This window comes from Molothrus ater, chromosome 1 (assembly GCF_012460135.2).
Source record: "Molothrus ater isolate BHLD 08-10-18 breed brown headed cowbird chromosome 1, BPBGC_Mater_1.1, whole genome shotgun sequence".
Classification (NCBI taxonomy): Eukaryota; Metazoa; Chordata; class Aves; order Passeriformes; family Icteridae; genus Molothrus; species Molothrus ater.
The window spans coordinates 127189719-127217292 of NC_050478.2; the positions used below are offsets into that span (position 1 = coordinate 127189719).

Sequence of the window (27574 nt, forward strand, 5' to 3'; positions counted from 1 at the left end):
GAAGGGCTGCAGTGTTCAAAAGGAGGTTTCAAGCACAACTGATATCCAGTACCAACAGGCCTGGGATTTACTCTTTCCATAGAGTTTTAGTAAGTAGGAAGTGGCTTTATAACATGGAAGTAGAAACCACACCACAGCCAGGTATTGTCCTTTATTCAAAGCTTGTTTCTTACCCTGGAAAATATCTGGAAAGGACAAATCATCTGCAACACTCTAGATAGTCCCATATGGTTCTCCCTTCTCTAGCTAGCACAAGGCAAGCCCTTCTTGAGCTCTCCTTTCACTAAATCCTCTGTTAGCTACATCACCTCTCCACATCCAGGCATACCAGCTAAACCCTATTTAGCCCTGTTTAAGCTAAAACCTCCCTACCATGTCTCAGCCTTCCTGGAAACTGCCAAGAGAGGACACAGGGCCTCCACCACAGGTTGTGTGATAAACTATTTTTGTCATGGGATTTTCCACTTGAGAGTCTGGGATACACAACATCATCTGATTCATTTAATATAAATAATTGACAAGACTCCTTCATAGTTCAATAGTTTGTTTTCTATTGCCTTTATAAATAAGGACAGAACTTTAATAGAGTATAAATATGCAGTTGTGCTTCAAATATTTTAGGAATTTGCTATATAAAAGTAAAAATAAAGTCCCCATTAACAATAAAATGTAGTTATTCAGTCACTGTAATTTTCCATGCTTATCACATCTCCAATGATTTACAGGTTCTTTCCTTTTTTACTTTTCTTAACAAGCAGAAGGATATTTTTCACTGCTGAACACTTGAGCTGGAAGCTGAAAGTCAGGTAAGATGCTTACTCATCAATTAGTAATTAGGATTTTGCAGGTCAAGTTCTGCCCCAGTGTCAGCTATCAAGTTACCTTTTACTGCAGCCTTGTTAAATAATCTGTACCGATACTCTGAAGCCCATCCATCCCCTGTACTCATAACCATAAATGTAACTACCTCCATCCATGGGAGCTGATGGTTACTAGACAGGAAGAGGACAGGTTAGGAACAGAACTGAGTTCAGCTCTTCATCTGAGTGTGTGCAAGTGAAAACAGAGAAGAAATCCACTGACTGCCCTCACAGCTCTTAATGCCTTGCCTTAAGCAGGAACAAAAGCCCACTCCCATGACTTTTGTGAACAGCAGACATGAGACAAAGGCAGTTCTATCTTTTTGTTTGGAAGAAATCCTCAATTTCACTTGGAGTTAAAAGTATTAAGAAAAAAAATTATTCCAACTCAACAGACAGCAATGACAGAGCAATGAATTCTCCAGTTGGTGCTCACATTCTTGACAAAATAGTGACTTGGGAGGAAAGAAAAGCTGATACTCAGCACCCATACCAAAGGGAATAGAAGGAATCCTACCTCCCCCGCCTCACACATTGATGCTGTATCTCTCCTGGATCCTGCTGATAACATATGCTCCTGAGGCATCTTCTCCTATTATCACAGACAGTGCAGACATGCTATGCCAGCCTTCTCTAGTATTCCTGATCTCCTATAAACACCACATGGTTCCACACATTTAATATGCTTCATATCTTCAAAAGGAAGATATCATTTGGGGAATTTAAGGGATTGTACTTAACTCAAAGGAGGTTTATGAGCATTCTTGCTTAGAAGGTGTTTTGAGGATGAGCCATCTAGGAAGAAAGACCCATTAAATTGAGTAAGATTATTCTCAACATACTTTGAATGGAGTAAGATGATTACTTTTTTTCTTAGTTGTGCCCCTCAGATCTCTAATTCCCACTGGAACAGAGGAAATATGCCCAGGAAAAAGCCTCTATTACTATTCCTACCTGTGACTACAACTCAGCTAGAAATTCTGCTGCAAAGACAGCTGGCAGCTGAGACAACATGGTTCTGACACAGAGCAGTCTCATTTCCAGCCTATAGTCTCTTTATGCTACTGATATAAATATATTTTTCATATAAATGAGTGAGTCTGGTGCCTAAAGATTACAGAGGGCAGAAGAGAACTTCCCACCTCCTTGACAACATTTTGAGTCTATGAATCTCTTTATATTTCTCTTTGTGCAACTAAAAAAGGCTTGACGACAGGATTGAAGGGACCTTTAAAGTCAAGCACGTGTGCTTTTGTAGAACTAGGAACAAAATGTGAAGTTATAAGTATAGTGAAAAGGAATTATTATTTGAAGTCAAGTCTCCATTTAACCACATTTCATCTCATTATCACCCACATAGCATGCTCCATTTTCTCTTTGGAAGGAGGGGGCATCAGTCCCACTAGATACAGTCATTCTTTTTTAATTCTTTCAGGGCCCCAGGGAGACACCTGAAACATAAGGAGGAAAGCAACTCTCCTATTTGAGGCAAGAAAAACACAAAAAATGCTCTCACTTTGTGAGAAGTTTCACTTAAAGCAGGACACGAACCCAAAATGTCCAAGGAAGGGCTACCCAGTAACAGGAGGGATAAGCAAAGGTGGGAAAGAGGCCTCTCATATATGATGCCTTTTATCTCCACTACTGGAGATACTGGACCCAGCCCTTAAATACATCCACTGCTGCTATACACTGACAGCAGTGCAAATCCCTGATTGTCTTGGGCACCAGCAGAAGGCAAACATGAGACACAATTGACAGTGACACCTTTGCCAAAGAGTTTCTTCTGCACCTGCTATCCCCAGAACATCAGGAACCAGCAGAGAAAACCCTTCCAGTGGGTAATACCAATGCACTTTACTTATATAAAGTCCCAGGGACTTTCTATTCAGTGGATAAGAACACATCTGCTGGGCCCATCAGCATCCTGCAACACAACAACCTCCCACCTCGAGTCTGTTGAGTCTGAATGTGTGATGGACAGGCAGTAACATAAGTCTGTGCCAAAGGATTTGGGGGAATACATAGATCTTTTTAAATATGACCTTTTTATTGAGATTTTCAGTTCACTTATTAGAGCTCAGTCAGGATGGCAACCACATACCAAGTACAACAACATTTTACCAAGAAGTCAGCCAGATCTGCAGATTTATAGGGAACAGAGCTAATGCTACAGATCATTAACTCCGTAGTTAATGAAGTCCTGAACCAAAAAATACCCCAAAATGTTAAGGGAGAGCTGTCCAGGAGTAGACTTGAGCAAATTCTTCACCAAGGTCACTGTATGTTTGGTATGCACTTAGTTATGCTTTCCTGTGTGATCTACCAGTCTAGAAGACAATGGGCAATGTAATATTTATGACTTAGACTTGGTTTAAATCAAGACTTATTTAGTTAATTTCCCAGAAATTCAAGACACATTCAGTCAGTGTTACATCATCAATATGTCTTGAAGTAGGGAACACAAGGTTTTGGAGCTGCTGGCTGAAGACCCAGAAAGCTCTGTGCTGACAGCAGAAAGAGCGTAGGCTGCAACTGCTGCTCATTCTGGAGTTACTACATTATGAGTTGACTTTTATGGTCAAACTTCTGCCATCTCTATTTCTGCTTATTGCACTCTGCCCATCTTGCTATATGAAAGTTTTGGAAAAAGTTCTGATCAGTCCACCAGCTATTGTTTAGAAAAAGCCAAACACCCAATCAAACAAACAGCACCACATTGGCTAAATAAGACTCTTATTTCAGCACATATAAACATGTTTTGTGATCTTCCCAAGGCCCTGTTTCTATAGAACTTAAATATATTACTAATTCTAAATATAAGAAAATTGCATCTTCCAGGAAGTCAACCAAGACTGCTGAAATGCAGCATGAATTACAGCATAACTCCTGACTCCCAACATAACATTTCCAGTATGTCACAAGAATATTGGTTACACAGGCTCATCTTTTCATTCTGCTAGGCCTAAGACAAGACTCCTTGTTGCCCTAGAAAGGGCACATTACAGCATAGCCAAGATACAGCATAAATATTCTCAATTCACAAGCATTGTTACATAAAGTTGTCCAAAATGATGGCACATAGTTGTAGAATCACAAAAGAGTTTAGGTTTGAGGGGACCTTTGGCACTCACCTGCTCTAAAACCTTGCTCAAAGCAAAGTCAGCTTTGAAGATAGGACTGAGTCTGAAGTCAGGATGAGAGAGAGCGTTGTCCAGCCGACTCTTGTGTGCCTCCAAGGAAGGACATGGACAGTAGGTCAAGACAAGTCATTATTTCCTCAGCTCAGTACCCATAAGACAGCACCAAAGTATTGGGCCCAACACTTTGGGCTCCCCAGAGAGAGACATTGAAAAACCAAAGCCAGAAGAACTGGTTTCTCCATACAAAAGACACACTATCAAATAAAACCAGTACCAATTTTTGGCCAATCTAGTACAGACAGTTGCCTTTTTTTTGTCATGGGAAAATACTGCTTTTTAAGGTTCTAAGAAATTATTATATAATTTAATATATAAGTTATAAATGCATTATTTATGTATTAAATTGGTATACAATTATATATTATACATATTAATATTATAATTGTTATTAAATAACATATTTATATATTCATTTTTATTTGTTATGTTTTTATATAATTTTCATATAATGAACATAAAATTTTATTCATTTATAAATAAATTAATGTATAAATTAAATAATTTCTATTAAATTATGTAATCATTCCTTAGAAACTTATGAAGCAATTTAACTACATGATTAACATAAACTATATTATTCATTTATATTTAAAATAAAAATATACTATTTGCCATTTCTGACAGTCAGTTTCTGGTTGTCCCATTTCATTTTTTTTTCCTAGTAAGTTTATATTCCAAACAAAGACACTGCACTTTAACCTGATGCTTCCAAACAAGCACACCTCTTGTCTTTCATATTTACTTTTACTCCCAAATCCTGACCAATTTGTATATTTAGAGGTTCCTAGATTCAGTTTTCAAGCACATGAATTTTTTTGGAAAAAACCTTCAGCAAGGACACATATAATTTGCTTCCGTGTCACAGTCCCTTTCAAATATCAGAGAACTCTTACCATGAATAACTTGTACATATCCCAGGGGAATTTTCATAGATATTAAAGGAAACTATTCAGCCTTATGCAATGTCCTTGTGAACCATACTGCATACCACATTTTTATTAATTTCTGTACAGCTTCAAATGTACAGAATTTCATGGCATATGTAACAAACATGCAAAAGTACCTGCTTCTTTCTCCCCACACTAACACTCACTCACAGAACCCAACAGCTGCATGTATGAATAAAGATCAGTTATTATGGTTACCAGAGAGTCAACACAAAATACGCTCTCACTTGGAATATTTTTGAACACCCACTGTGTGTGGAAAAGTAAGAACACATTACAAAAAATATCTGGAAATACACAGTGACAGCGCCGCCACAGCACCCCCACGTGGGTCAGGATGGCCGAGCGGTCTAAGGCGCTGCGTTCAGGTCGCAGTCTCCCCTGGAGGCGTGGGTTCGAATCCCACTCCTGACATCTTCGTTTTGGGGCTCAGGCTGAGCATTTTGGCTTTGTCTAATTTGGAAAAAAAGCGGCTGAGGAAAGACTTCATCGCGCTCCACAGCTTCCTGAGGAGCACGAGGGGAGGGTCCTTCTCTCATCGTCCTGGTATCCACTGACAGGAAGGGCGGAAATGGTCAGGAGAGGTCTCAGCAGAGGTTCAGACGGGACGCTAGGATGCATTTCTTTACTGAGAAGGCAATAAAAAACTGGAACAGGCTTCCAGTGAGGTAGCCAATGCCCAAAGCCTCTCAATATTTTAGAGGCTTTTGGACAATCCACTAAATAACTTGCTTAACATTTGGTCAGTCCTGAACTGGCCAGGCAGTAGATGATCACTGCAGGTCCCTGCCAACTGAACTTGTTATTCTATTCTGTTCTATTCTAAGATTTTTAAATGGTGTCTTAAATTAAAAGGGAAAATCTAATTGTTTCAGCCTAAAGCAGGGAGCAGCTCGCAGTGCAGCCCCCAAAATCTGGTGGGGTTTTCCTTGCTCTCCACCACCATGGCTGCAGCAGCCCTGCACCTTCCCAGCACTGCTCTGACACTGGGTGCCAGGCCAGGCACCTCACCCTGCAGGGAGAAATGTCACTGCCCTGAGATGGGCTCCTGCTGCTCTAGGGAGTGGCACCCACTTGTCAGGCAATCAGCTGCAGGGTTTTGACACTGCTCAAGCAGCAGGAGAAGGGGAGTGAGCAAAGGAGAGCATGAAAAGGAAGGCAAAACCTCTCTCTCCCTTTTTTGCCAGAGGTGAGCAGTTATTTTTGTTCTAGATGTTTTCTAAAACTACAGCTTCCAGCTCAATGCTAGGTGCTTTTTTCTTACTTTTAACTTGCTCTCCAAAATACCCTGGATTTTGCTTTGTGTTCTTGATTTTTTAAGATTTAAGAACCTTTCAAAAGCAGATATGAATCAGTAAACTAATTAAATTTTCACGTTGTATATTTAGAGTTAAATACACATTAGGTGAAATTCTAGAATACAAAAGTATTTCTGAGAAGCAAAACCAGAAACAATAGTCATAAGAGCATTCTTCCTATGAAGGCAGTAGAAGACGAAGATTTTTAGTTAATGTTAAATATCCAGCACTGCAAGCCCTCAGCAGGCATACAGTAATGACCTCTGAAAATACATAACACTAGATCATTATAAATGAGCAACTAAGATAGGTGAATCAATGAATTATCCCAGTGGAAGAAACAAACAGGTAGTGTTTTAATTATGTGATAATAACACCAACTCTGACAAAGGTAACTAATTCCTTCCATCTGCAAATTCTACTAAGTAATCCTTGAGTAGAGTGCTTAACCGCACAAAATACTTCTCTACCACACTTTGTGTACAGAGGATATATATCTGTTTTTCTCCAGGACTTAACCCAAGGGGTGGTGTTAATCCATCCATTCTTACTAGGCAAGCAGCACTACAGGCTGTCAGTGCATACAGGGATGCTTTCCTGTTGTCATTATAGCACAAGAGTTCTATTATCATTACTTACAAGGGTTCCCTGTTGCTAGAGTTTCATACCTCCTTGATGGTTCTTGCAGGGAGCTCCTCCAGGCACTGACTCTTCCTTGTCCTCACAGCAGCCAACTGACTCCAGTTCCCCTCAAGCAACCAATCCAGTCCTTTATAACACTCTTCGGATTGGCTACAGGTGTGGCCTGTTAACATCAGGCCTGCTCCTAATCTTTAGTAATTGGCTCAGCTGCAACTCTTTAGGGGATAAGATTACATTCCATACCACCTTCATTTACCCATACTGCATCCCCCAACACTTTCCTCTGCTGAACTGTTAAAGTTTTAAACTCCACATTCCTGACAGCAATTCTACCACTATTGGAATTATAGAAGCAGCACATTTGCCTGCTATGAACACCCAGCAAGTCCAACGTGTCTGGATCTGCCAAACACAACAAGATCAACAGGCAGCCACCTAAAGCCACCTAAAGCAGTAACTCTGAACTCTGAAGTTGCAGAATTTGCTGGTCTTCCTGTGAGATCCATTTTGGAAAAAACCTGAAAACAAAACCATTAAGTCCCACCAAGACAATTGAAAATAGTAGTGTGTTATCCACCTTATAGAGATATCAAATCAATATTATTTGAAGTAATTTGATCTAAACTAAGAGAGTAGACTCTTCCTAAAGTTTGAAGAAAAAAATATGACTGAGGTAGATATATATAAAGATATACATATAAACCATTAAATAATTAAATGTCAGAAGATAAACAGCAACTTTGAGGTCTTGAACCTCTGTAGCTTCATATTGAGATCATATAAATCAGCCCAGGTGTACCTACAGTATGAGATGGTTTAAGCATCCTAGAAAACTACAAATGAGAAAACCATTAAATAATTATGCATTCAAATACCTATTCAGGACTGTAGCTTTTTTCTACAATCCCTTCTTGACCCTACTTTGATCCCCACTGAGAGTCTTGCATGGGAGGCAGAGTGAGAGAGAACCACAAAGGGCTCTGGCCACCAATCAAGATAAGAAAAGCCCCAGTTCCAGTGACAGTTCACAAGTTACTTCAGTGGTCCTAGGATTCATCCCATGATGCAAATCTTGTGTGAAACAGCAGCAACATTACAGATGCACAGAGCCACAGGATAAAACTCTGCAGCCTAGAAATCTTCATAGTTTGTAGTTAACAGTATTTCCCTTCTCGTAACACATTGAAATGGGTAAATAATATATGCAGATAAGATTTCATTTGGATTTTCAATATAATCACAAAATAAAACATAATATTCTTCCAAGCCAACTCTTCCATAATTACAAACTATAAGAATGAACAAAACTAAAGAGAGAGGAGAGGGAAGATCAAATCCTAGGCCATCATAAACAACAGAGACCATAGGACTTCATTAAGAAATCTGTATAAAGTTCAATTCCTTTTTTCTCAGATCATTTTTCCTGAATTCAAGGCCTGAACAGAACAGAATAATCTGTCAAATTCTTCATTAATGTTATGTATGTAACAGTAACTTTTACAACTATGCACCAAATCTCAGCAAAACACACGGAAACTTAACAATGACAGAAATTAATTCTCTGGAGACAAGTCTCTTCCTATAAATTTGCTTTCAGAAACTTTCACAAGATGGACTAGACAGAATATAGAGAGGTATTTGAGGGGAAAAAAACAATCACTTTAAAAAAAATCTGATTATCAGCATGCATGCTTAGTATTTTATAATGAAATGCTGATATCTGCACTCTTTTATATAGAGACTATTTAGTGAGGCTCCTCACATGAATAGGTTCAGCTCTGCAGTCAATTTGAACTAAAATAATCATATCAGCTAGACAAGATCTTCAGATTTAAACAACTTTCATTATTAAAGGAAGCACATGATCAGCTTTTTCTGAGATAGAACCTGCATATATTTTATCCAATGCTGGTCACAAGGATTGAGACCAAACTCTCAACATTTGCATGTGTTGTGAATATTTCCTGTGAGAAAATGTCACAAGGTGAGAAGTACAGAAAAATGAAGAGCTCAGAATTTTTTTCTCTCTATAGCATGGTGCACAAGGCAGTGCTTCTGGTAAATAAGATACAGAGAATGACAAATCTTTTTCTTTCTCTTTCTCTCTCTCTTTTTTTTTTTTTAAGAAAAGGACTATACACTTTTTCAAACAAATGTATTTCAGGGTGCCAATGCAAACAGAAGATAAAAGACACAGAAAGCTGCTGTGCTTTACCAAAGGCCAGTTTGCTTTAAGGAAGCCTCTATTAAATACAACCTTTAAATTAATAAGGAATAAGGATTCCCTTGCAGCTGCAGCCAGAGCTGAACATGTGAGCAGAGCCCTTATTGACCAGAAGGGGAAAGAAGAGAGGCAGACTCCACACTCTGTGTGAAATCCCCTCGAAGGGGTTTCAGGGAAATAGATAATTTTCTGGGCAAGCTGAGACTCTACCATTACCACTACTGCACCATCCTACATGTGAGGATATTTCCACATGGAACTTATTCCTTCAGATAAAAATTTTTCTCACAAACAAATGGTTATCAGCAAACTTTCCTCCTCCTGGCTTTATGAATGTTGCCCATGGACTAGGGGAGAATACAGCACAGAAGAGACCATCTCATATGCCCATCACAAAGCATAATAGATACCCAAATCTGATCTGATCTTGCCACTCAGCATGAGTCACTGAATGACTGAAATAGATGGAAACTACTTCCAGTATTTCTCTCCTGACACCAAAGCCACACATCACTTTGAAAAGATTTAGATGAAGTTCACACAATTATCTGCTAAGTATGTGGACACTGAGGGAGTTTTGAGATATCTCATTACTTCTGCTGCTCATTAGTGGATAGGACAGTATATTTCCAACACTTTGTGGTTTTCAAAGGTTTTTTTAAAACCAAAGTAAAAAGAATAATCAGTATACCACAGCTCACCTGCTCCCTTTGTCATTGAAGCAAGCCTACACTGACAGTTCAAAGCATGTCTGAATTTGCGTTTATCTTTGCGAGAAACAATCCATTACCAGCCACTACTGATCTTTCTTTTTGCCCTAATGAATCTGCCTTGAAAGGAATCTACCTCGGGTTCCATGCTGTTCACAATTATTAAAACATGAAAACTGGACTAACTCTGTTAAGGACATTGATGGTTAACTCTGATGTTAAATAAATGTCTGCTTTATGAACTGGAACCAATTCAGACCATGCAAGTCAATCATTGTACTAAAGATGATGCACGCAGCACCTCATCTCTCAGTACAAGCATCCTGGATCTCTACTGGTATCACTCATACTGCAGAGGGGCAGGTCCAAAGGGCAGTTTTGACATGAGGAAGTACACGTGCCTGGAAAGTGAAAGTAACACAGAGCTGTTTCTGATAGCACAGACACCCTTGTGACAGCAGAGGCAAAAAGCTACCTGCCACAAGCCATGCGTGCATCTGGGTCTCCTACAGACAGACATGGACAGAATATGGGGCAGTGTGTTATTCTTTCTACTGCTAGTGCTCTTCATAAAAATTATTGGATAAAACAGTATTTTTTGGTAGGCATGCCTGTCCTTAAGCCACATTCTTCACATTCTAAGTCTTGCTTCATTTTCAAAAGCCACATTCCCCTTTCAAAGATAATGCTGTCTTTTTACTGTCAGCCAAACCACTAGTTGTTTGCTGCTAGAAATAGTAACCCTTATCTCAGGGTGTTAATGTCACACTCAGGTTTAACTGGAATTAACTCATTTTCCTGTTGCTTCAGTGCTAGTGCCAGTGCTAGGCTAGGCTCTGGCAGCTCCTACTCTCCCCAGCACAGCACAGCATTAGTTGGATGGTCACCATTGCTGCTGCACAGCTAAACAGACTCCTCACCAAAGCACCCAGGATCTTCAAAGTCTCCTCAAAGAGAAGGGCCTCCCCAGCCTTACATCATAGAACTGAGGAGAAAACAAAACTTCATGCAAAATCTCAGTGTCAGGACTCTTCCTGGGCTGCCTTGACTGGATCACAGGTGTAGCTGCATTGTCTCCTCTCCTAACTAATCTGTCCTCCCCATTAGACTTACTCCTTATCTGCAATCCCAATATCCTCTTAATACATGCAAGGACATCCATGCTGGATCAGACCAATGCCCAGCATCAGCATCCTCTGCGATAGTGGCCAAGACCAGCCCTGAGACAGAAATCAATACAGACAGTGGTAATCAGCAGGACAAACAGTAGGACAAAGCCTCATTGCTTCCAGAAATTTGAGGCTCAGAGGTTTCATACTGTAGTGATATTTCTGCAAGAAGGACCCTGCAAGGAGGTCACTGGGGCTGGTGGGGCGTCTTGGGATCCTCCCCACCCAGAGCCAGCTCAGCTGCAGCAGATTGCTCAGGGCCCCAGCCAGTTTTGATTGTCTGCCAGGACAGAGACCTGCCAGGACAGATCTTGTGAGAGACTTTTTCAGTGTTTAACTACCTTCCCATTAAAAAAAAAATGGGATTTGGACATTTTCTGAAAGTATTAGCATTCACATGCTGCTGCAAAATATTCCAGAGCCTGCCTGTGCACTGCCTGAGGAACTGTGTGCAAGCCAGTGTATAGGCAAGGGCAATGTTCCTCATGTCTTCCTGCACTCTGAACAGGACCACTGCTCTACCTTAACGTGAAGCAATTATCTTATGAAGATTTTAAGACCACAGCATTCATTACTTTAATTGGAATACTCTAAGATACATAATTTTTCTGGTTTCTGGATTTTCCCTATGTAGTTAATAAGGATTCCTGTCTTTGTCATGAGCTGTGGAGGCATCTAGTATTGCTCTGTAATACCCAGAGAAACAAGATCATTCTGTTTACAACTCACTTATCATAATAAATGCCAAAATATTTCTCATCTCTCACAGTAATAAAAGTCAGGCAAAATGAAATTATTTGCCACAAGGTAAATAACCTTTTAATGCCATCTTCAATTCTTGGAACTACTCTCATAGCTTTTTTGCTCTTACTATGCATCTGTTGCATTTATTTCTCCGTTTGCCAGGAGATTCCCCATCTACTGTATACATTTGAAAGAAGTGTACAGGCTAAGAAGGAAACTTTACATATTTCAGTCTTCAGACTCACATTTTCACAACAATAGCAGGAATAAAGACGTTAGAATAGAATTATAGAAAGGTTTGGGTTGGAAGAGTCATCTAGTTCCAATACCTGTGCCATGGGCAGGGACACTTCCTGCTAGACCAGGGTGCCTCAAGGTTCTATTCAGCCTGGTCTTAAACACTTCCAAGCACCCACAACTTCTCTGGGCAACCTGGTCCATGGTTTCAATATCTTCACAGTACATCTTCCTTATATCTAATCTAAACCTACCCCCTAGCAGTTTAAATACATTACCCCTTGTTCATATGTCCTTGTACAAAGTCCCTCTTCAGCTCTTCCATAGCCCCTCTTTAGGTGCTGAAAGGTGCTATGAGGTCTCGCTGGAGCCTTCTCTTTCCAAGGCTGAACAGCCCCCAGTTCTCTCAGCCTGACTTCTCAGGAGAGGTGTTCCAGCCCTCTGACCATCTTTGCTTCTTTTCTCTGGACTTGTTCCAACAGGTTCATTTCCTTCTTGTGTTGGGGACCCCAGGGCTGGACACAGAATTCCAGGTGGGATCTCACAAGAGCAGAGCTGAGGAGCAGAATCTCCTCCATTGCCCTGCTGCCCACGCTGCTTTTGACGCAGCCCAGGACATGTTTGGCTTTCTGGGCTGCAAACACACATTGTCAGCACATCCTAAGCTATTGATTCACCAGCACCCCCAAGTCCTTTTCTTCAGGGCTGCTCTCAATCCATCCTCTGCCCAAAAGGATGCCCCAATCATTGTGCAGGACCTTGTACTTGGCCTTGTTGAACTTCATGAGATTTGAATGGGCCCACTTCTCAAGCTTGTCCATGTCCCTCTGGATGGCATCCCTTCCCTCCAGTATGTCAACCACACCACACAGCTTAGTGTGATTGCCAAACTTGCCAAGGGTGCCTGCCAGGTTCAATCCCCCTGCCCGTGTCCTCAACAAAGCTGTTAAGCAGCAGCAGTCCAATCCTGACCCCTACAAAATGTCACTTGGCACTGCCCTGCACATGGATATCCAGCCCTCAACAGCAACTTTTTGAGTTTAACCAACCATCCAGTTCCTTATCCACTGAGTGGTGCATCCATCAAATCCATGGCTCTCCATGTTAGAGACAGAGGATGTCATGGTGACCTTATTGCTCTCTACAACTTCCTGAAGGGAGGTTGCAGACAGGTGGGGGTTGGTCTCTTCCACTGGGCAGCAACTGACAGAACCAGAGGACACAGTCTCAAGCTGTGTCAGGGAAGGTATAGGTTGGATATTAGGAAGAAATTTTTCACCAAAAGAATAATAAAGTACTGGAATGCTCTTCCCAGGGAGGTGGTAGAATCACCATCTCTGGATGTGTTTAACAAAAGACTGGACATGGCACTTGGTGTTAAAGTCTAGTTGAGGTGTTAGAGCATAGGTTGGACTTGATGATCTTAGAGGTCTCTTCAAACCTCATTATTCTGTGATTCTGTAATTCTGTGTGGGACAGTGTCAAATGCTTTGCATAAGTCCCAGTAGATGAAATCTGTTGCCCTTCCCTCATCCTCCAACACTAACCCCATCATAGAAGGCCACCAAATTTTTCAGGCATGATTTGCTCTTTGTGAAACTGTGTTGCCTATCACCAGCCACATCCTATTTTGCATGTGCCTCAGCACAGTTACTAGGAAAATCTGCTCCATGATCTTGCCAGGCACAGAGGTGAGACAGATTGGCCTGTAGTTCCTCAGGTCTCCATTTTTTTTTTCTTTTCAAAACCAGGGGTTATTTTTCCCCCCTTCCAGTCAGTGGGAACTTCACCAGACTGCCATGACTTCTCAAGTATTATGGATAGTGGCTTAGAAACTTCTCTAAGAACTCCCTCAGATCCCAGGGATGCATCTCATCAAGTGCCATGGACTTGTGCATCTTCATGTTCCTTATATAGTCTTGAACCTGATCTTCTCCTCCAGTGTGTGGTTCTTCATTGTCTTGGTTCCTGCCTTTGCTTTCTGTGACTTGGGCACTGTGGCTGGAGCACTTGTTGGTGAAGACTGAGGCAAAAGAGGGATTGGATACCTCAACCTTCTCCTGGATACCCCAGGTAACAAGATCTCTCTCATTTTCTTCTGGAGAGGGCCCATAATTTCCCTAGTCTGTCTTTTATTACTCACATTCCTATAGAAACTTTTTTGTTGCCCTTGATGTTCCTGACTAGATTTGATTCTATCAGGGTTTTAGTTTTCCACATTTGACCCCTAATTGCCCAGACAATTTCACTGCATTCCTCCTAAGACAAGAGTCCTTGCTTCCACACTCTTTTCTGAGTTTGAGTTTACCCAGAAGCTTCTTGTTCATCCACAGAAGCCTCCAAACATTTTGCGTGATTTCCTATTTGTTAGGCTGCATCTCTTCTGAGTTTGAAGGTGATCATTGAATATCAACCATTTTTCTTCATTTCCTCTTCCCTATGAGTTTTTATGCCATGGTATTCTACCAAGAGGAGTACTTCAAGAGGGACTAGGTCTGCTTTCCTGGAGTCCAGGGCAGTGAGATTGCTGTGCACTCACCCTGCTGCCCTAAAGGGTACTGAACTCCACCATTTCATGGTCGCTGGAGACAAGGCTGTCCCTGGGCTCCACATTCCCTTCCAGCCTCTCTTGTGTGGTGAGAACAAGGTCCAGCATAGCACCTCTCCTTGCTGGCTCCTCTATCCCTTGGAGAAGGAAGGGATGCTTTCCAGGAACCTCCTAAATTGTTTATGCCCTGCTAAGCTCTCCCTCCAGAATTTATCAGGGTGGTGGAGGCCCCCCATAAGAGCAAGGGCTTGTAAGAATATGAGGCTGCTCCTCTCTGTCTCAGAGGGCCTCATCCACTAGGTTTTCCTGGTTGGTGGCCTGTAGCAGACCCTATAATGTCACCTGTCCCTGCCCTGCCTTTAGTCCTGACACATAAGCCATTGGTCAGCTCTTTATCCATCCCAGAGCTCCATGTACAGCTGTACATGGACATGGTCTTTGACATAAAGGGTGATGTCCCTCTTCATCTTCCCTTCCTGTCCTTCCTACAGAGCATGTATCCTTCCATTCCAACACTCCAGTCCCAGGAGTCACATCTCTGTAATATTAGGAAATCAGACATAGAATTCTGTATTCAGAAAATAACCTTGTCCATGTTAAGAAACAAACAAACAAAAAAAAATGGGGCTTTGGGAATGGGGGAAGCTTTTATATGACAGTACAGTTCACAGAAGAACTTTATTTTAAACTAAGATGTCATACAGGGGAACAAAAGAGTTCACCTCTGACAAGGCTTAAGCATTGTCTTTCACTGTGGTTATTTAATGCAAAGAATAATTCATAGTTACATTAGAGATGGAAGATCAAACAGGGACAAAAGTTAAGACAGTGTCGTCATCCCTAGCTCCTCATAGAGTTTGTTGCAGAGTTTCAGACTAGGTGTTGAGAAAACTCCATTTCTTCTGGAAAAACATTTAGTGAGCAATAAAGCAGGTTTCTACCTTGGTTGAAAGATGGATAAAAGGGTGGAAAGCACTCTGCATTGAGGCCTTAAAAAGATTATAAGGATTAAGGCAAATACAATATGATGTAACAAGCCCTGTACAAAAAAAGGGTTGCCTGCTTTAAGCTTTGCTGTAATGCAGATAGAACAATAAATTATATACCAAACATTATCCAAAATAAATCATGGACCATATCTAGTGGTAAATGAATTATCGCTGCTCCTTAGACCTTCTCTTTTTCATAAAGAGCAATCCCTCTAGACGGTCTGAGGAGAACTGAGTGCACTTTTTTTCCTGTAACTGTCAGAATGAGGAAATTGGGCTGAAATTCCCATGTGATAAGTTCAATTTCAACAGCTAGAATTTTAATATGGCTGGCTGGTTATAAAATATTTGCTATAAAAGTTTTACTTGTATTAATGAATTTTTGGATGTTTGCAAGATTAGAAACTGCTACAGAAAGGACGAATCAAAAATACTGGCTCCAGACAAACCAATTTCCAGTCTTCTTCTCATAACTACAATTAGGGAGCTTAATAAAATCCAGCATCTCAGATTAGTTTTGCAACTTCTACTCCTCTAACTTGTACTACCATGACATCTTACAAGTATGGGGCAAATGGGTTAGATCTACAGAATAGTGTTTTAGTCTTCCCTTCAGACTGATTTTTTGTCCTTTCTGATAATATTTAAGAAAATATTTTCCAATTAATTGAAAGCCATTTAGTGCTCCCACCAAATTTCTCCTCAGTGACTCTGGAGCAGATACACTTTCTTTTTACCAAATGCCTTTGATTTCTTCTCTGCTGACACAGACACGCACTTAATTAAAACCTTCCATTGAAGTGGCATTAGTTAGGCACACAAGGTATACCAAGTTGCTCTTAGGCTTCCTGCCAGAAAGCCAGCAGTGCTGATACTATCCCTCATTTACTTTTGAGTGTCAGCAAAACAGGCAATTTATGGCCACATAAATAAGGAGCCAACAGCCCATGACCACTATCTGCAGCAATACAGCACAGACACAGACGATGAGCTGGGCCCGTTCCCTGGGACTGATTCATGTTGCTGAATACAGAATCAGAATACACTTTACCAAAGTGTCTTCTGTAAGACCATAATAAAATACATCACCAGTGTGAGTGTTTAAAATACATCAGCAGTGTGAGTGTTTAAAATCAGGGAGCAGCATAAAAAAATCCCATTAACAAAGCATGGGACTTTTGCAGATATCTATTATTCACCATGCTGAAAATTTAAACTGGGGATTTTGTACACATACAAGCAGGATGCAGACATAGCACATTGTGAAATGAGATCTGGTTTTTCTCAGGATATTGGGATTTTTCTTAAGAAATAAAGAACAGGGAGAAAAGCCTTTCAGTCTGATACAGTGTTGTCCTTGTGGGCAGGGATTTAAAAAAGCATCCAAAAAAAGGGAGACATCTGAGAATTCATGTAATTGACAGAAGCGTCTGAAAAAGTCTGTAAGACACAGCAACTGCTTTCATCATATGGTACCAGTTCTGCTTCAGAAGGCTTCAGAGATGTATCTGGCAAGCTAACCCTGAGAGAAAATGTATTTCTGACCACCAGTATAGCCATTCTTCCATATGAAATGCAGCAGAAGTTGGATGATGCCACTTAGCTCTGTTAGGTGCTGATTGTCACGTGTGCTTTTCACATTGAAGTTGGAATTAAACAAGACTGGTTTCAAATTAAGAGTAAGTTTCACATGTAGCAGCAATAATAATTCTCTAATCTACAGATTTCATTTCCTAAAAATCAGAGAAATGTTACTAAGCTATTTTTGCAGTCAAAATCTAGCAGGAGCAGCTCTGCTAAGACTAGATATATACGACTAACAGGAGATATCTGCAGGGTACTGAGGCCCAAGCTCAGCATGAAATCTGAGCATGAGGAAAAGTTCATCCTTGCCTGGGAAATTTCTTCATGCTTTCCTGTGCCTGCAGAAATGACTGAATTGGGGCATGAGTACCTTCAACTGAATTCATCATTCAGCAAGACTGACCTTCAGTTTATATCTTGGCATATTTTTTCTACAAATGCAGTTTTTAAAAAGAAAAACAAAACATTTTCCTCATCCTGCATACTCTTGCTAAAGACCATTATTAGACAATTCATGTGAAATCCTGACTTCTAGAATAGAAGCAAAAAGAATTCCACTGATTATGGAAATGCAGCAGTTTGCCCTTCTGCAGGAACTTGAACAGGATGTAACAGGAAACACATCCCTGTAAAGTAAAAAGCCAAGCCATGTACACTGTATATCTTAAGGTCTTGCTCAGAAATTCTCTGCCTCCTGAATCTTCCAAAACATAAGGGATCTGGAACCACAAAAAGAAAGGTGTCTGCAGTTTTGCTCACACATTTATTGTCTGAGATCAACTGAGAAACAAATAAACACTTTTCATTTCACTGCAAAGAAAACAAAAAAGAAACAATCCTGTCACTAAGATGTTAGGTCCTTTTTGTATTTTCGAGTGCCAGCCTTTGAAATCTTCTTCCATTTGAAGAAGGAACTTGTGGTATTAAATGTTATAGCTGAAGTGCAAGTGTAATCCTACAATTAAATAATCTGCAGGCAATGATCAGACACTTCTACAGAAACTCCAAGATATAGCAAATAAACACAGCTAGGATAATTAAATACTTCTGGGTATTGGACCTACAGCATGAAGTTGTTGTAGAAATAGAGATGACTTTAACAAACCACACATGCCAAGTTATTTGGTTAGCTCATGTAAATGCCTTTAAAAGGCTCTACATAAGACAGAGTAGAGCCTTATTGTGAAATAGAATTCTGTAAAAATAAAATTGAGAACATATTAACAGTTTAGAAAAGTTTAAACAGACTTAAATTTATTCTCTATTTTCATTTCTTAAAACATCCAATATATTCAGGTATTGATTCACCTTTTCTAATTGGCGATGCAGTTGCTTCAAGAAAATTTTTTAAAGCTGTTCATGATTATGTAAAAATTTTATGACTTTATTTATATGTGTAGGAAGTTAAATTTTTATTGGATGGATTGTAAAACTAAAAATATTTATTTTCTATCTTTTATTAGGCATACAATCATTCTATTGGAGCTTAAGTTTCAGCGTATGAACATGGGTTTTTGCATTGCACTGGGTTGGGCTGGGATGCAGTTAATTTTCTTCACAGCAGACCATATGGTGGTGTGTTTTGAATTTGTGATTAAAAAACTGTTGGTAACACATCAGTGTTTTGGCTACTGCTTACACAGTGTCAAGTTCTGCTCTGTTCCCCACTCTGTACCCCTGTCTGTGTCTGTTACACACTGTGCTGCCCATGTACATCTGTATTCTAGACTTCATCTGTTCTGCTTGAATAAAATCCGAGTGTCACAGCTGCCTTATAATTTTACATTAGTCAGCCTCCAGATCCCTAAGCAATGAAACAGTGCAAGAAATTAAAAGTTCATATTTTGGTAGTGAACTTAAAAAGAGTCCATGTCAATAGATATTATTTTGCAGTTCACTACCATAACAAAGTTCAGCAATAAAATAGTTAATTCTGTAACAGAGAATACATTCACAAAGTATGTTATAGCTTCATTCAAGGAGTGTCACTTCCAATTAAAAATCAAAAGAAAGGGGATGGTGAGCAGCAGAATAAGGGTCAAAACAGATAATTATTTTTGCACACTTACAAATCCCAAAGAAAAAACTTTGGCATATGGTCCTAGTGTTCAGTAATGGACAGGGCTTTGTGGACATCCATTTTCCATGCTTTAGAATCTGGCAGGGGTATCAGGACAAACTTAGCAATAGTTCAGGTCTAATGCAATCAAAACCATGACATTTAGAAACCCTGTGTAAACACAGTCTCCCTGTAACTATAAGAAAATAAAAAATTAGGCTTATATTATCTTGAAAATAATCTTGAAAACAGTACAGTCTGTTCATATCAGGAGTTTATAACATATAAACATTATTTCCTTAACTTTCTAATCAAAACCAGATATGAGAAAGTCAGTAATTGTCAGTGACTAAAAAGCTGATGTGTCTTTCCAAATCGCATCATCCTCCTATACCAATCATACTATTTGTCCAGCTTAACTATTATCTAAGTTCATAAACATGGCAATATGATTAGACACTGGAAGAGAGGTTTGTTTTCTACTTATCACAGGATTCAAATTGCTGCTGACAGACCTGGCCTAAGAAAATTGACTGCAGCTTTCCAGGATGGCTGACTGGAGTACAATTTGGAAAGAAAACTATTTGCCTCCAGAAACAAATGCTGTGTTATGAAACTCTTGGACCACTGGCCAAGACTGACCTGGCCAACCATCACAAAGCACCAAACCAGCCATCAGCACCCAGCAGAAGCTACCAGCTGCATTGGCCACAGTGCCTGAGGCTGGAATCACACCCTGTAAATAAAACGCTCTCCACAAAAAAGAGTACCGTTAAAATGCTCAGTTCATTTCAGGGCAATCAGGGTGCCTGAAAATCAGAGCCTTTCCTTTCCTTTCCTTTCCTTTCCTTTCCTTTCCTTTCCTTTCCTTTCCTTTCCTTTCCTTTCCTTTCCTTTCCTTTCCTTTCCTTTCCTTTCCTTTCCTTTCCTTTCCTTTCCTTTCCTTTCCTTTCCTTTCCTTTCCTTTCCTTTCCTTTCCTTTCCTTTCCTTTCCTTTCCTTTCCTTTCCTTTCCTTTCCTTTCCTTTCCTTTCCTTTCCTTTCCTTTCCTTTCCTTTCCTTTCCTTTCCTTTCCTTTCCTTTCCTTTCCTTTCCTTTCCTTTCCTTTCCTTTCCTTTCCTTTCCTTTCCTTTCCTTTCCTTTCCTTTCCTTTCCTTTCCTTTCCTTTCCTTTCCTTTCCTTTCCTTTCCTTTCCTTTCCTTTCCTTTCCTTTCCTTTCCTTTCCTTTCCTTTCTTTCTTTTTCTTTCTCCAAAATAGTTTGAGTTAAACCTGGTAACACTGGCCCTCAACAGCCTAAGTGCTGGCAGCAGATCAGCAGATCACATAAGAGCAACTCTCTTAGCCCTATGGACCTTCCTGAGGTTCAAACCAAAGGAGGAGAAGGAGGCAGCATACTTCTTGCAGGAAAAAACAGAGTTAGATGTGGCAGCTAATTTCTAACTACCCAGAGGTACTAGTGGACCCTCAGGACTAGTGGACTTACAGGACCAATGTGGTATTCTCTGCAAGACCATCTAAAACATATACCATGTGCAAGGCTGTTAACAAAGGCACAAATGGATCCAGCTCCTGGAACAGAGCACTATCACACACACACTTCAGCAAATGTCCTTGTACTCCTCACAGCCTGCTTCTCACAATTGCTTCCTTCAATCTGCTAAACTCATTTAGGGACCAAATGGCTTGGCTCTCAGGGCTGGGTTTGTCACTTAGGCTATCTTTTGAAGCACTCCAATCTAGGCTAGAGAAGGAAAAGAAAACTGAGTGAGCCAAGCAGGAGAAATACTCTCTAGTTGCATGGACAGTTTAAATGAGCTATACAACATGAGGTTTCCAAACTACAGAACATAAATAACTGCAGGTAAGAATATCCCTATGTGGCATTCACATTCTCTGGAAAAATACATTGCCCCAGATTTTTCTCCTGAGAAGCCTCAGAGAAAAAGGAAAACAATTCTTATCTCATTTGCTTCTCCTATGTTGTGCTCATATGTGGAATGTGTTTGGAGATTGTTTACCCACAGGTGATGGTTTCATTGGATTCTGGTGTGAGTTGTTTTCACTCATTGGCCAATAAGGGCCAAGCTATGTTGGGACTCTGGAAAGAGTCACGAGTTTTCAGTAGTATCTTTTTAGCATTGTGTAGCTATCCTTTCTGTATTCTTTAGTATAATATAGTAGAGTATTCTTCAATGTAATAAAGTACCATAAAATAATAAGTTAGCCTTCTGAGAGCATGGAGTCAGATTCATCATTCCTCCCTGCCACAGGGGTCCCTGCAGATACAACATCCCTGAACATCATGAAAACAGTGGTAGGTAGACAGTCAGACCTTCTGCCTTGGCTCTCATATATTACTACATACTAAAATCTTAAATCTGAGTTTTTTCACTCTGTAAGATCACACTTCTAATTAATTACACACCCATAATCCCAGTGTTATTAATCAATTTTGGAAGGCTTCTCTACAGTCTTAGGTCAAATGCAGTGTTCTCTTGTGGTTCTGTGCCTTTCAGCACAGAAAGTTTAAAATTCTTAGTATCTAGGGTTCCAACAAGACTGACCTTGCAGATCCTGGGTATGCACTGATTTGGGGCCTCTCTTTGCTGTGCTTCTTCCATACATAAGGTTGGTTCCCACAAAGTAAAAATCCCTTCCCTAAAGTCATTTAAATACTCCTGTGTTCCACTTGAGGAGAATGGAATCAGAAATTGCTCTTGAAAGATGGCAGTAAGTAACATGAATAATACAACACACAGGAACTCATTGGAATATCTACTGACCTCTGCTATTTCAATGCTGGTGTTTATTGCAGATTAAATTAATTGGAGAAAAAATAGCACAATAGAGCAAAGGATGAGAGGAGAACACACTAACAACACAGAGAACAACAGTTCAGCATTTAAAATCATGGTATCAGCTCTCAAATTAAACTGAAATTAAGAGGAATTCACCTCTTTGTTAGCTTTGTCAGTTCACATTAGCAACAGTCTCTTATAAAGCAGCTGAGAAATGTCTGCCTCACATACAAAGTTTTTCAAAGCTTTTGTGTTTGGAGAGTCACTTTTACCAGCCCATCCAACAGGGATTATCCCCTAAAAATTAACTTTATATGCAAAATTAAGAGAAAATTGTCAATGAAAAAGCAGTTGAGATACTATATACACCTGACAACTTCCATAGATTTGGTGACAGGAGATAGCTCCATTTTTGAGTCAAAGTTATGCAATTTCATGAGATTATAGAGATTCATAGAGATTATAATTAGTAATATATTATTAGACTGAATTAAAACCAAATTTTTCAAGAAAATAAATCTTAAGTTATCCTTTCCTCCAGAAAAATACATTTGTTCTTTGTTATATCTCCAAATGAATACAGTATTTCTTTTTAGGAAAAGAACTAATGTATCAAACCAAGATTTCAAAAACTGTTAACAGAGGCAGTTTATTTATAGGCGTTTACAGCCTTTAAAAATAATCAACAGAACCTCAAGATTTTCTTGATCACAATAAATAGTTCTCTGTGAAAATTAAGTTCAAAACATAATGCAATAGTTAGAACAGAACATCTGACAAGTACTCAATCACTGCCTAACTAAACCATGGTACCAATCTCAAGAATACTTGTAATTGTCATGTCCTAGTCTACACATAGAAGGCTACTGTTATGGAGGTCTACTGTGACTCTTTTCCTCCTTTTATTTATTGCAAGTGATTCAGAACTGCATAAAAGTGAGAATCTGCATAAAGTGAGGCATAGCAGAACACGGTACAGCAGAGAAACAAAGAACTTCTGCTCCCCAAATGCACTTTTTTTCATAAAACCTTGTTTGTACATATGGAAGAGAATTTCACATTGTTTGTAATATTCTTTATGACGAATTTTCATTTGCATAGTAATCAAGATTAAATTTGTGAGAAAAAAAATTAAAAAAAAAATTTCAAGCCTACTAATCAAACAATTCTTTATTTTGCCATTTCTTTATTGCACTAAGATAAAGAGGTAATCCTAGGAGGGAAAAATTGTTTAGGTCAGGCCATAGAGAGTTCATAAGGGGTTAAACTACTCACTGGAAAAATAACTAACCCGCCTAAATATAATGTAATATAATAAATTATGCCACTTAGTAGAATGTCTTTGATTTACTTGAGTGCTAATATTTTGCAAAGACAATTAGTTAAAAGCAGAAATCCTCAAATGGGAAGTTTTTGATTGTTACTGTACCCTCTTCAGCAGTTATCTCATACTCATCACACTGACAAAACAATGGATTCTGTCCTTATCTAAAAATACAAAGTTTCATTTTAATGGAAAGATACCCTAAAAATGTATTACATATGCATCTTGTATACAAGGTAGCAGTCTGGAGTTGGCTGCCAATCCCCCTTCAGCCAGACACAAAACCCCTGCTGAATTCTTGGCCATGTGAGTGGGAGCACAGGAGAAGGGGAGCCCCGGGCAGCACCCTGCCTCCAACAGGGCTGCAGCTCACACTGAGACCTCCTGCAACTCATGCAGGAGGTTCAGAAAACCAAGCAGATTTTTCTTATCATTTGCCACCTCTGACTCCTGCAGACATGCAAGATGCTTCTTCAAATGTGCCTCTTAAGGAGAAGGCAGCCTCCCCCCTTCACAACAATTCAGAAGAGTGAGGTGTTTCTCCAGGTGCCAGATTAAAGGAGCTCTGCTGCTGCACAGGGCAAACATTTCACTAGGCTGCCATGCAACTGGGGCACAAGTGCTGAAACCTTTGACCAGCCTCTACTAAAAACCCAAAAGCTGCCAACAAGCACAAAAACCAGGGAGTTCTCAATGAGGGGAATGGTCTATAGTATCTCTGTTACGCAGGAAAATCTCACTGCCCTGCAGGAGACCCAGAGGTGCAGTAGCTGATAACCTGACAGGGTGTCTCAGGGTGCCATGAGGGCTCCTGTGGCTGCAGGAGCTGGGGGGGGAGCAGGGGCACACTGTCTGATGACAGATACAGATTACCTGATGCTTATCAGAGACACATGGACACAAAACTGTTGAGTTTTTGGAGTCATTTAGGGTATGACATTAAATCACAGAGAGTAACAGATGGACAGTACCTCATATCAGTAGAGACTCCCTAAAATGACAGAAAAGAATCTATCTTACACTTGTGCTTTGCTGTCCTGGTGGTATTTTCCATACTAGAAAGCAGAAGGGATATCCTCCAGCACTAGTACAGTGGCATTCTTATACATTATACATTTGGCATTCTTGCCTTGGGGATTCTCTTTGCCATTTAGGCTACCTGGCCTGCATGGCACGTACCTGTCAAAGTAGGCCAGGGCTTTACAGCAAAGAAAACCTAACCATTATAATAGAAAAAGTTACATATCTAGCTGATGTGTTTTGTATAACAATATTTTTAGAATATGTCAAAATTTCAGATTAGTCACAACAGCCATACTATTTTGGTTTTTTTGAGATGAAAAGCATAAAAAAAATGGTGGAAACTGACCTCTTAGTGCCAAACATGATGGTGCGGGCTTGTTTCACATTTATGAATGCAGTGCTCTGCACAGGCTGCTTATATTGACCTGGATGAGAAGAAAAAGAGATATTTTTAAATCAAGAAACTCAGAACCTTGCTTTTAATATCCTGAAAAATAAATACACATAGTAACCATCTTCCAGTGAAACTTCAGAGAAAAACTGGCAATTTTACAGAAATAAAAAGGTTAGCAAAAGTATGCAAAGGGTAAGGAGCACGAGATAAAAGTTAAAAAAACCCTAAGACTAAATCCTCCTAGTAGGGCTTAAACCTGACATTATTAGAGCAGTTACTCAACAAGAGTTAGGCATAATAGTATATGATAATGCAACATCTAAAAGTCCTTGCTTCTTACAGTGAAATTCATGTGCCCAAGCAAAATGCATGTGCTTTAAAGCAGCAAAACAGGTCTCTCTGAATTTCCAGTCTCAACAAAGCTACATAAATTTATATCTTAACTGTGTTTTGGTGCTCAATTTGTTGAATTACTATCTCAGTAAATTAGTAATTTTTCCAGAAAGAAAACATTATTATAAATAAGAAATTTCCTGGTGTGGGTCTACTTAATACAGATTAAGTATTAATTTTATATTTATATATATAAAATATATTATATATATTATTACTTAATACCACAGGAAATATCATCATTATTATTATTATTGTTGTTACTATTACTATTACTATTTATTACTATTACTATTACAAAGAGAAATTCCAACTTCTCCATAAAAATATGAGATTACAGAATATTAGAATAATTAGGTCAGGAGAAAGTGCCTAGTCCAGCCTTCAGTTCAAAGCAAGTATAATTGGATCATTTTGCTCACAGGTGTGTCAACTTGGGTCTTGAACATGTCCACAACCTCTTCTGGAAACCAGTTCCTGTACCTCATCACCACCATGGTAAAAATAGATTTTGTAACATCTAATCAGACTTTTCCATATTATACCCTGTGTCTACTGCCTCTTATCATATACTTTTATATATCATATATACTCTTATATATCATGTGTCTACTGCCTCTTATCATACCTCCAAGAAAAATCTAGCTCAATCTCCTCTACACCCTTCACTCAGGTACTTGTTGTCAATACTGAGGTGGTCTCTTGCCATTTCTGACCCTCAGTTGATTCAGCTCTCTCAGCCTTCTGTTGAACGCCATTTGCTACAGTCTCCTGGCCAGTTCATTTGGTGTCCATAAGCTGACATCCTTCTTGTTCTGGGGAGCCCAAAACCAGACAGAGTGCTCCACAGTCAGTCTCACAAATACCAAGCAGAAGGCAAGGATCTTCCCCTGACCTGCTGGCTGGTTTTGCCCATGCAGCTGAGGGAAACAGGCGAGTTTCCTTGCTGTAAGGGCTCCCTGCTGGTTCTCGTGCAAAATGCAGCTCACTAGGCCCCTCAGATCCCATTCTGTACCTCTGCCTCCCAGGCATTTCATCCCCAGCCCATCATTTTACACAAGGTTGTTCCATCCCACTGGAAAAACCTTGCACATGCTTTTGCTGAAGATTCCTGTAAGATTCCTGCCAGTTCATTTCTTCAGCCTGCCCAGGTCCCCCTCAGTGGCAGCACTGCCTCCCAGCAGTTCCTTCCCCAGGCAAGTCAGTGCCTCATTCAGTGTGTGGGTCCCCAGGAGAGGCCCCTGGGGCTCTGCAGCCCCACACAGACCAGCAGTAGCCTCCCTTGATGTGCCACCCAAGTCCAGGGCTCCAACATGCAAAGGGCTTTAGCACCAGTCTGTGACAGGGAACCTGCCCTGTGGGGTGCTGAGGCCACCCCTGCACCCCCTCCACACCACTGCAGGCGAGTGTGAGCAGAGATGCTGTGTGTCTCTGCTCTGCTAACAGCTGGGACAAGGCTGACACTGCTGGTGCCCAGGAGCTTCACCCTCCCAAAGCAGGATTCAGGCATTTCCAGGAGCAGCCAGAAGCAGCTCCCAGCAGAACTGAAAGCAGAGACTCAAAATGCTGCACAAACTGGGAAGAGCAGCTATGAGAAGACCAGGCAGTGCTCTGGAGGCCCTGCAGACTCCCAGCTCCTCAAATCAAGCCACTTTTGCAACACCAGTTCACAGCACTCTGGTCCACCATTGCCAAAGGAGCAGCTAAGTAGCACCTGGAAAGTGCCAGCCCCTCCAGATGAAGCTTCTACCACCAGGTCCTTCCCACAAGAATGCAGCAGCTCCCAGCCCTGGTTCAGCTCCCGGGTGATTGCCACTGCACACTCCCACTGCCCTCACCGTGCATAAGATTGATGCCAGTGCAAACTTTCTGCCCTTCTCTCAAATGTTCAGTTTAAAGCAAAAATAGCTTACAAATTCAGACATTCTATCCCAGTTTAGTTGATTTGTTAAATGTAAATGGGATATCTAAATACAAATGTTTTGTCCATCAGGAAGAAGCTGTGATTACATGATCTTGACTGACAGGAGAATTTTTGTCTACAAACTCCCTTCTAAATTTGTAAGATGCTCTGGGGGACTTCACGTCTCCATGTCAGATCAGATAAAATGACACCAGGTGAAATGGCTTGTTACTTCCAGATGAGGAAGCAGCATTTTCACAGCACTATATTTCATTATGGGTTGAGGAATGACATTTTTGTCTCAATTTACCAGCTGCTCTTAAAGCATTTTCTTTTTTGGTTTGTGCAGGGTTTTTTGGGGTTTTTTTTTTGTTTATTTTAGTGTGTCTCCTTAACTTGTACAGCTGCAATAAGTTGAAGGGAACCTCCTTCTTCCTCTCCACACTCTTGTTCCAGAATCACAGCCTTGCAGCTGGGCAAGAAGCACAAGTATCATCAGCCTGAAGTACATTTTCCTTCCCATGC

The 27574-nt window shown here is 40.3% G+C and overlaps 1 protein-coding gene and 1 non-coding gene across 15 annotated transcripts in view; one reads left to right on the forward strand and one right to left on the reverse strand.

The window, feature by feature from the left end:
• Positions 1-27574, reverse strand: part of OXR1 (oxidation resistance 1) — a 355346-nt gene that overhangs the window by 208242 nt on the left and 119530 nt on the right. For 13 of the 14 annotated variants that reach the window (XM_036378717.2, XM_036378729.2, XM_036378727.2 and 10 more), the window contains one exon: positions 24706-24784. In XM_036378717.2, the coding sequence (XP_036234610.1) occupies positions 24706-24784 (79 nt within the window). Of the gene's footprint in view, positions 1-24705; positions 24785-27574 lie in introns of those variants that run through there. The other variant, XM_036378726.2, reaches the window with a different exon arrangement.
• Positions 5342-5424, forward strand: TRNAL-CAG (transfer RNA leucine (anticodon CAG)). The gene has a single exon. It is a non-coding gene; the product is annotated as a tRNA-Leu (tRNA).